This window comes from Thalia democratica, chromosome 6, assembly GCF_965202585.1.
Source record: "Thalia democratica chromosome 6, ktThaDemo2.hap1.1, whole genome shotgun sequence".
Lineage (NCBI taxonomy): Eukaryota > Metazoa > Chordata > Thaliacea > Salpida > Salpidae > Thalia > Thalia democratica.
Genome location: NC_139170.1, coordinates 21,817,864 through 21,828,510, shown reverse-complemented (window position 1 = coordinate 21,828,510; position 10,647 = coordinate 21,817,864). Strand labels below are relative to the sequence as shown.

General features: G+C 27.5%; 1 protein-coding gene across 1 annotated transcript; it reads right to left on the bottom strand.

Annotated features, from left to right (window-relative positions):
* Window positions 1-5,790: 5,790 nt before the first annotated feature.
* On the bottom strand, window positions 5,791-6,396 carry LOC145838894 (large ribosomal subunit protein uL11m-like). Its single transcript, XM_082946514.1, has one exon. It carries the CDS (start codon window positions 6,394-6,396, stop codon window positions 5,791-5,793), a length of 606 nt encoding a protein of 201 aa, XP_082802640.1.
* Between the last annotated feature and the right edge of the window lie 4,251 nt (window positions 6,397-10,647).

Below are 10,647 nucleotides of genomic sequence, written 5' to 3'. Positions count from 1 at the left end.
ATCTAAGAAAAGCAAACACAACACTGCAGAAGTTTGTCTTTGTTTGTAGTTACGAGAAAAGAGGAAAATGATGATGTTCCGTGCTCCCAGAAGGTAGTAAATGACAATTCTGAAGATAACTATAGCAACTTTTGCAACGTGAAACAGCTACCTTCCTTTCACCTGAAGACTTAAGTTGTATGTGTGCAGACCAGTCCTCGACAAAGGAGAAAATATGTATTGTGTCGTTTGGATCCTTATAATAAACCTGGGTTTTGTGAATGAGATTTAGTTAACAATCGGGTTTAACCAGAGAATGAGCTGCGTCGTTCTGGTCGTGTGAGAACCCGGAGAAGGGTTTACGATGCCGAAAGTTGTACATACAAACTTGTTTAAACTGCAGTTTATGTTATTGTTTTTTTATAGTTGACTTTTTAAGCTGCTTTTCATGTTTAGTAAAATGTGCATTTCTTTTAAAATTAAAAGTGTTTTAAAGTTTGCGAAGCGAATAGTAAACTAAGTTAATTGTAACATTTCAGCCCTTTTTGTTCTTTTTAAGTTTAGTTTCATTGATTTTTAGAACTGAAAACTGTATTTAAGTTTACAACTTATCTTTAAATAGTTTTATTTTTCTAAGTTAAAGTATCTATTATCTTATTTGTGGATAAAATCTGGAAGGAGATGTATAAGTATTTGCCTGGTTATAATTGTAGATTTACGCTAATAGATAAATTCATTATGTTTGTTTTATTTCAGATTCGACCATTCTTGTAATTTGATCGTTAAGAAAATTAAAAGAAAGATATTTATTTAACAACTTTTGATCAGTTGAAATAATATAAACTACCTTTAGCTTTTAAAATAAGCAAAAAAAAATAAAGCTTAAGGCCGAATATTTAAAAAAAAAAAAGTTTATACTAAGTAAAAAAACAAATAAGCCAGGGTTTATCAGAAACTTTACAAAAGAAAGATAGTTAAGAAATTTTACTACTTAATTAACTGAGGTAGCTAAAAATAATTTCTTAAACTTTGATAAAAATAAAAATTAAACTAACTTACACTCATAGCAAAAAGAAATGTTTTTGTATAAAAATAAAAATTAGACTTTTTTATTTTCGACAGGCTCAAAAACAACGATTTTTATAATTTATTTGTTCAACTATAAAAACAAAATTTACTCTGTTAATCTTTAGTAGAGAATATTCATTTGAAAACAAAAAGTGTTGTTTACATTATTTTATTTAAGGAGTTAAATGTTATATTAGGTTATTAAATATTCTAAGAATCTATTATTCAATTGACAGATACTTAAGGGTAGTTTGATATGAGTATTTGCTGAGTCGGCAAATTTTTTAAAAAAAATTTTTAATTTTTAAAAGTTACACCTTTATCCTTAACCCACCATACCCAATCATACCAAAAATTAATTTAAAAAATTAAGTTTTAAAAATTAAAATCAAAAACAACATGAAAAAAGACTTATTTTTTGCTGACTCATCAAATATGCAATCAGACTGACATTTAAGTACAACTAGCTCTATTCAATTATTATTTGGTAGTACATTAAATATAAATATATAAAACCATACTTGATTATTAGAAGTGCAGTATATGACGAGACTGCCTGGTTGGTATGATAATTCAAAAAATAATTGCAGTTTTGATAAAGATATAAGGTTTTCTTATAAAGTTATGTTCACAATACCTTATAAAATTAAGCTGTTTCAAATTCAAAAACTAAGCAGCTGATGCTTAACTTTATTTCATGTAAAACTTTTAGACTGTACGGTACGTTTCTCGTTTTAATTGAATAATTTTATTTTTTACACAGTTGATTTGACCTATGTAAACATTGAGTGTTAATAAATTAGGCAGAAATTTGAATTTTATTTAGAAATATCTGACCTATGCACTAATTTTTTTATCTAAACTCAAGGCGAAAATCAAAACTATAAACCTACTGTTGAAATTTACGTAATTTTTAATGACTTCCAAAATATTGAAAAGGCTCCTTTGTGGTCCCTTTACTATTCATGGCCCCCTTTTTGGCTCCTTTGAGGCTAATGTCCACCTGATTTTCTCAGATGGCCCCTAAGGGAGCCACTAAGCCCAATTTAGAAAACCCTGTTTTAGACTGTAATATAAAGAAATAATTGTGTAAATAAATCATCACAGCCCAACGTCTTAGACATTGTCAGCTTAATGTGAGATCCGGTCGTAGGATTGTCTCGGATGCTGTTGTTGTTGATCGTGCGGTGAAGTTCATTGTTTATTATCGATGGCATAAAACATTTCAGCTTTGTTGATGATGGCCGAAATAAATACTGGCTTAATATATACTAAAATTTAAGGACATAAACAAATATTTGTGGAAAGTTTGTAATCAGCAACGTATGCATTCAAAAAAAAGTAGTAGTTTTAAGAAATTTCGATATAAGAACAAACTTAAATTTCAATATAAGAACATTTTTGTAAAGCTTAATTTGTTTATGAAATTATTACTGATTAAAAAACAACTAAAAGTCATATCTTTTCAACTTATCGAGTTAGAAATGATCGGGTTAGATATGATCGGGTTAGAAATTACTAGCTCCCAAAGAGAACATAGTTAAAGAAAACATTTTAAACTGGTAGTATGTATAAGATAAAAAATTATTTCATAGTAATGAAAAATTTAAATATTGTATTCAAAATTTCAATATGTATAAATATATTCTAGTATCAAATTTTGTAAACACAAAAAAAAAACAAATTTTTGTACAGCAGTAAATCGTTATTGATAAAGTAGTTTAATTTCTTTTCAGGTAAATTTAGTACAGTAGGGTAATCAAAAAGGTATTAGATTAAAAGCAGGGTTCGTGCGCGAAATTTTTTTCATTTAGCCTGACTGAGACCAATTTAGCCTTAAATTGTTTCAAAGTAAGGAAAATCCCCTTTAAAAGTCATTTCAGGTAATGGGGGGTCTTGATTAGTACTATTGTAGTCTCTGACTTCAACCAGCTTTATCTCAAAAATGTTTTTTTTTAGTTTTAAAAATCTGCAAAAAGCAACTCATAGCTTAGTTACAACTCAATAAAAATATGACTAAATTGTGAAAAAGGTGATTGACTTCCTATGCCCTTAACATAACAAATTCAGTGATAAGTTTTAAAATAAGTGTTATATATAATCTATTACTAGTGTAAAAATTTAATATATATTACTTAACACAATTGTTTGATTTTATTAAGCACTAAGTAAAAACATTATAACGAGAAGTTTTTTAATAAAACGACCTGCATTGTCGTGTTTTTTTAACATTTAAAATATAACGCTTACACAAGTATCATAATAAATAAATAATAATTAGTATTTTGACAAATACTTAAAATTGATGCATAATTATAAATCCTAAACTCTAAATAGATACACTGATTGTTGATGTGGTATCTGATTTAAAAAACTTAATTTGAAGTTAAAAAACCTTTAATATTTTATTCGTGTAAAGAAAAATGAATTGTACCTAAAATTTGTACTCCTAAAAAATTTAGTACTTATATCTTAAAGCTAAGTTTTAGTGTTGTGAATATCTCTAATAACTTTAAACAAACAGTGAAATATATGAATAAAATGCTAAAAGTTTTAATCTAAAAAGTATTTGGTATAAAGACTTTAAATTATAAATTTAAATAGTTCAACCGACTAAGCTCTTTAAAACATAGTTGATGTAAACAAATTCGAACAAACAGCAAAGTTATTGAACTAAACTAGGGGTGGGCAACGTTTTTAAATCAACGGGCCGGATCCGGAAAAATTTAGTCTTTTGCAGGCCGGAGCGTTTCGAATTAGTGATTTACCGGATCCAGCCGAAGAATGACTTTTTAGATCCGAATCCGACTGGATGCTAATTTTAAGTCGAGATCCGGTCGATTCTAATTTAAATAAAAGTTTCGGATCCGACCGAAGTCTAATTTTATAGATACAGTTAATCACTTTTTTGAACCCTTCAAATTCACAAAACTTTCTCATATCTGACAACTTAAGATGTAGATTGAGACATGTCAGATGTTTAAATTATGTCTATAAATAGAATTGACATTGTAATTGACAAAGGTACGTATGTAAAATATCGTACTTAAAAAAGCATTTTGTTTGGGGTAATTTGACACAAAGATATTTCAACTAAGTTACAACAACACAAAATATTAGGACAAAATGGTGTACTTATAAGTATACATTAATTTATAAATAAGTTTTTCACCTTTTTTTGAAGTCAAATTCTTACAGATTTGTTTTGTAAAAATATGATAAAAATTGCGGGCCTGTCACTTCGCTCGCGGGCCGGATCTCACTAAAGTTTGAAAAACGGTCGGGGGCCGGTCATTTTCAGTCTGTGGCCCGGGTCCGGCCAGCGGGCCGTACGTTACCCACCCCTAAACTAAACAATAAAGTTTAAACTTTTTTTTTTTAATTTTCATAATTATGACGTATATAATCTACTCAAAACAAAATAATAAAAATTCTATAATTTTTTTAAAGACTCAACAAAAGATTATAAGCATTTGTTTTTACAAATACTTACTTATTTTGTCTTTAATAACTATATTTTTATATATAGAAATAAACTCACCTTTCAATTTGATTCAAAAAAGATTTCTCAATTCTTTTTAATCAAAAATTTTCAAGCTTTTAACTGAGAAAAATCGAGATTCTCAAATTTTTAAATAAAAAACTGATTTAGCCTGACGTTTTTCAATTTTTTTCAGAAAAACTGATTTAGCCTGACTTAGCCTGACACGCACGAACCCTGTAAAAGGTACACACTTAATATGGATAATATTTCTATTTTAAGAAAATTTAAAACATTTTATAACACTAATTAAGTTAAATGAACCTAAACAGAATCGTTTATTAATAATTTAAATATAACAAAATTACATCAAAAAAAACTATAACAAACCTAATTTTTCTTACAAACAAGTATGTGTTAACTATTACTATTACTCATTGTAAAAATTTATCAAACTAAAATGCGCTACTTTAATGTAGTTATACATTTTTGCCTGGGTTTAAGGTTCGTACCTTATCGACTTCCTTAATATATACTAAAATTTAGGGACATAAAAAAATGTTTGTGAAAAGTTTATAATCAGCAACGTATGCATTCAAAAATAAAAGTACTAATTTTAAGAAATTTCGTATTTTGTGCACTTTGTTCACTATTATTAATAATTTTGTAATTAGTTAATACTTTTAATGTATGCTAAAAAAAAATTAACATTATTATTTCAAAATTTTTACGAAACTACATCATTATGATATTTTTTGAATAGTAATCCTAACCAAATATAAAATATATACACTTCATTGAACTAATCTAACTTTAAATAGTAGTTTTTGCTTTTATTTTAGTGTTTCTTTTGAAGTACTTTCTACCAAAAATTAGTTAGTAAAAACTTAAAATAATGCTAGTTAATACTTTTCAACTTTTCAAGAAATTTTAAAGTGTACTGTATTTTATAAAAAGAATAAGTAGCGTTTGCACTTAAAAACTTAATATGTGTAAAAACGTTTACTTTTTAGTATAGAAAAAAATTAATGAAAAAGACTATTTATGTTTATATTTAAATAGTGTTTAAGAAGCTTATAAGTTTTATTGATTTTTTTAATAACTATGTGGAAAAAATAGTTTTCTAAGCATGCATAAATAATAATTTAACTACTAAACATTCAACACTTTAAATAAGATTATTCTTAATAGTATATATTATTGCTTTTCAACATAAAAACGTTTAGTAAAAAAACTATTGATTTTATATTTGGAAAGTTAAATTATTTCATTCTTCTAGTTACTTTCTTTCTAGCTTCAGCAAGTGCAGCCTCTTCTTGTCGCTTTCTTTCCTCTTCTTCTTGTTTCTTCACTTCGAGAAAATGTTGATATTCGTCTGCATCAAGGTCTTCAACAACTTTAACTCCTTGTTGATAACACTCAGTCAGTACTAGCTGACATAGTTTCTTCATACTGTAGTTTCTAATTTTGTAGTCTTCTTGTTCAGATTTAATACGTGCTATTTCATATACATGCCTGAGTGTAATTTTACCAACTATTTCTTCAGAGTCTGGGCTTTCTCTGGTTATTCCAGCAGCTTGCCTGATAAGATACTTCATACATGGTTCATACACTTGAATTTTATACTTTTTTCCTTCAATGTGAATTCTAGTCGGAAGTGGTATGCCTTTTTTGTAATCTTTAGTTAAATTATTGTAATCCTCTACAAACTTATTTATAGGAAGTCCGTGTTCTCCTAATACAGGACCAAGTGGTGGACCCACGGAAGCACCACCAGCTGGAACAGTCAAGTCTACATAAGAAGGCTTAATAACTTTTTTTGTTACTTCTCCTGCCATTCTAGATACTTTTCCAAGTTTTGTTGCCATTATTAAAATTTATAGTGAAGGTATATACTGCATTATTTTTTATAAAAATTTATTGATGAATTAAAGTTTTTTTTTTATTAAGTATTTTATTATTTTTCAGCTAGTTTTTAAGGCTTTAAAACTTTTTTAAATTTCAAAAAGTAGTTCGTTCAAGTATAAAATTTGTAAGTATTAAGTATATTTATATTTATTTTTTTTAGATTTATTTTTAATACAAGTTATCAGTACACTTTTTAATTGACACTATGTGATTTAAGTGATAAACTATTTAATTTTGTAGCACCTAAAACTTGCTAAATAAATTAAGAAATTGTTATTAAGAATGAAAAAAACACTTATTATGCACAGAAATTTTACAAAGTTATCAATACTTCATTTTGTTTGTTTCAACTCTATTCTATATTAGTTACTTATTATTTAAATGTATTCTAAATTAATAAACCCAACCAAAAGGCTATGGTAGAAATTAATGGTGAAACTAAAATGCACTTCTGGTAAATAACTTTCAATTTTTAATGAATAACTGAATAACGTTAAAATAAATTATAATTTTTATCTTATATCCACATTACTTTTTTAAAATTATTAAGCACTAACATACTGTGACTACATTAATTAGCTACTCAACAAAGAAACAAAAGTCGAACAGATATGATTAGTTTAGGCTTTTAAACGTATACAATTGGATAATGAGTGAGCTTCCATACATGTTTAGTTAACAGGGAAAATTTCTCCGTAAATGTGTTTGGTAATTTTTTTATATAACTTATATAAGTTACATCAGTTATGTATATTAAATTAGCAAAACGTATTATTTTGAAAACAATTTAGAATAAAACTAATTTTCAAACAGTTGTTAGAATATTTATTAATTATTTTAATTTTAGTTGGTATTTGTAAGAAGTACTATTTTTTTCTAGTATCTAAATCATTGAAAACGTATTTTAAAAACTGTATTTAAACTAGTGTTTCCCAAGGGTACACTTGTAGACAGTATTATGTCTATTTTGTTTTGCTGAGCATATTTTTTGTTTAAAGTTTCAAAAAAAGTTTAATTCTGTTTGTTTTTTTTTATTGTGTATACTTTAAGGCCATAGGGGGGGGGGGGGGTCCAACATTTTTTTACTAAAATTAACTTTGGCTTTTATATAAAAGCTTAAAGTACAAACTATAAGCCAGTTTTTATAGAATTCAAAAATAACATTTAACTTTTGAGATATTTAATTTTTTGTAAAAATTTTCCAATATAAACGTATGGACCGCAAATTTTTTGGGGTCAATTTTCTCGGAAATTTTAAAATTCACCTAAAATCTATCTCCTCCTTCATTTTTCAAGCAATCTTCTTCAAATTTTTAGGAAACGTTCCTTATAATAAAAGGAAAAAACGTTACTTTAGAATTCTAGTAATTTAAAAAAGTAAAAATTTCATCACAAAAATTTAAAAAAAAGTGTTAATTTTTCAAAAAAAACATATTTTTACAAAAAAAAAATTTTAATTCCAAAGTAACGTTTTTTTATTATTATATAAAGATTAGACTGTGAAAGTTTGAAGAAAATTGCTTGAAAAATGTAGGAGGAGATAGATTTTAGATGAAATAGTCTTTTTTCGCTGTTTTAGTTTTCCCTTCCCATAGGGAACCTATTATGCGGCCCGACTTTGACTGGTCATATCTCAAAAAATAATTTGAATTTTTTAAAACAATAAAAAGCATCATGAAGCTAAGAAAAAACTCTATAAAATAAAATCAACTTGTAAAAAACATGGTTTAAATTTTTTTTATTATTATATAAAGATTAGACTGAAAGTTTGAAGAAGATTGCTTGAAAAATGTAGGAGATAGATTTTAGATGAAATAGTCTTTTTACGCTGTTTTAGTTTTCCCTTCCTATAGGGAACCTATTATGCGGCCCGACTTTGACTGGTCATATCTCAAAAAATAATTTGAATTTTTTAAAACAATAAAAAGCATCATGAAGCTTAGAAAAAACTCTATAAAATAAGATCAACTTGTAAAAAACATAGTTTACCCTCCCCCCCCCCCTTATGGCCTTAATATCCGGAACCAGCCATCTTTTGCTAGGAACCGGATCCGGCCAGATCCTAATTTAAAAAAAAAAGATCCAGTACCTATATTTAAAAAAGTATCCGGACCAAGATCCGGAGGGATCCTAGCTGAAATTTGGCTGGATCCTGATCCAGATAATTTGGAATAACTTTGTTTTTTGCAATCAGCTCCTATTAGTTTTATATACTTAGATTATTGTAGTTTGAATATCTAATATGTATAAAATTAGTCAAGCAAAACAGACTAATTAAACTTTAATTAATCAATCATTTGTTGTAAAAATTCAGGTACATACAGTAGTTTATGAAAAAGTTATTAAGTTCTCATCTTAATTATGACCATTATTTAGTCTACTTTTGATTCAAATTTGAAAGAGTTTTGGATAAGGAAATATTTTTCAGTTTCATTATTACAAATTTAGGGAGATATGATTTGATAATTCTTATAAATTAATAATTAGAAACAGGGTTAAAAAGGGTAAGGATACTCAGGATAGTTATAGATAGTTTTGTAAATTTGAGAACTTTTAAAATTTCAGAAAACATATGTTCTTTAATTTAAATAAAGTAAGATTTAGATTTATTCAATTTTTTATAATTCAATTTTGTATAACCATATTTTTTGATAAAAACTTGAATTTTAATAATTTTGAAAAGTTGGAAAAATAATTTAAAGCATTTGATAAAACTCAAGATGACTCAGTACAGTTTCATTGGCAAAAAGAGTGGCAACCCTGTAGAAATATAAGACTAATTATATTATTTTTGATATAATAAATTTCTAACAGTTACATAGTTTATTTCTCCTTAATTAAAAATGTCAATTGCATGGAAATTTTTCAACATAAGTGAGGAAGACCCTTGTTATGCAATTTGCAGTCTTTGCAATAAACTCATTAAAAGAGGTAATCCTTATTCGTACAGCACTTATTCAACACATTTGAATTCTATACATCAAAGAGAAATTTCAGAGGGTAGAAAATCATCATTATCCTCCAATAAAGCAGTCAGCAATAGTTCGTTCCCAACTCCAAAACAAAGGAAACTAACAGCAATGAACCAAGCTAGTATTGAGAGTTATTGCGCCCTGTTAAACAACTGAAAATACACGATCAAAAAGCAAATAAAACTCATAAAGTTGTTTTTTTATGAATATGATGGACAACCAGCCATTTTCAATTACTAGCTTCCAATCAAGGCTCCATAGACCTGTTGGCTACTTTAGAGCCAGGTCACTTGATTCTGAGCACCAATTGCTTCACTAACTCAATGGCTCCTCAGACTTATGAAAGCTTGAAGATAAAAATACAAACTGAGTTATCAGAAGCTTTGTTTTTGTCATTTACAAGTGACATATGGGCAAATTCGAAGACAAAGACATCAAATAAAATGAAAGGTTTGAGTACAAACACCAAGCTTTGCACTGTAAGGAAATAGAAGGTTTTCACACTAGCTTTTACATTTGTGAAAACATAAAGAAGATGCTTGAAAACTGGGGTATTAATATGTATTGCATTCACATTTTTCTGCGCAACAATGCATTTAACATGAAGGTTGGTATGTTGATATTAGAATCCTCTTCAGCACACTTCAACTGGTAATTAATAAAAGTAGTTTTATAACTTTGGCAACCTTTGCAGAAAATATAGGAGAGGCTTTTGAAAGAAGGTTTTAAACTACTAATAACAGCACAAAAACAAACCTTCATGATAACGACTTATTTTACTCACAACAGCTGTTGATCGACAGTATCTACTTAACTTTTTCCTTGCTGTTTTAAAACAGAAGGTTGTAAGGCTACTAAAATCACAAGTAAAAACTCATAGTTGTTGTGAGACTGCTCAAAGTGGTCAAGTTCTTTTAGTACCACCTAATAAACCTAAAGCTCAAATACCTACAAATGATGTTCCCAAAATTTTTTTTGTCATTCTGTTGTAAATTTAAATTGGAAAGAAGTGCAAACACTCACAAAAGTGAGCAACAAGATTCAGTTGATCAGGAAATTAAGACAGAAATTAAGACTTTTTTGACTAAAGAAAATTTATCTGCTGAAGAAGTTAAAGAAGCTGAAGTCTTGTCTTGGTGGAACTCAAACAAGAAAAAATTAACACATCTTGCCATGTTTGCAAGAAGGTATCTTTCAGCATCACCATCTTCTGTTTATTCTGAAAGGTTACTTTCAGAA

What these genes read in the sequence shown, in the direction of transcription:
- LOC145838894 (XM_082946514.1), bottom strand. Translation starts at nt 6,396, where the DNA reads ATGGCAACAAAACTTGGAAAAGTATCTAGAATGGCAGGAGAAGTAACA.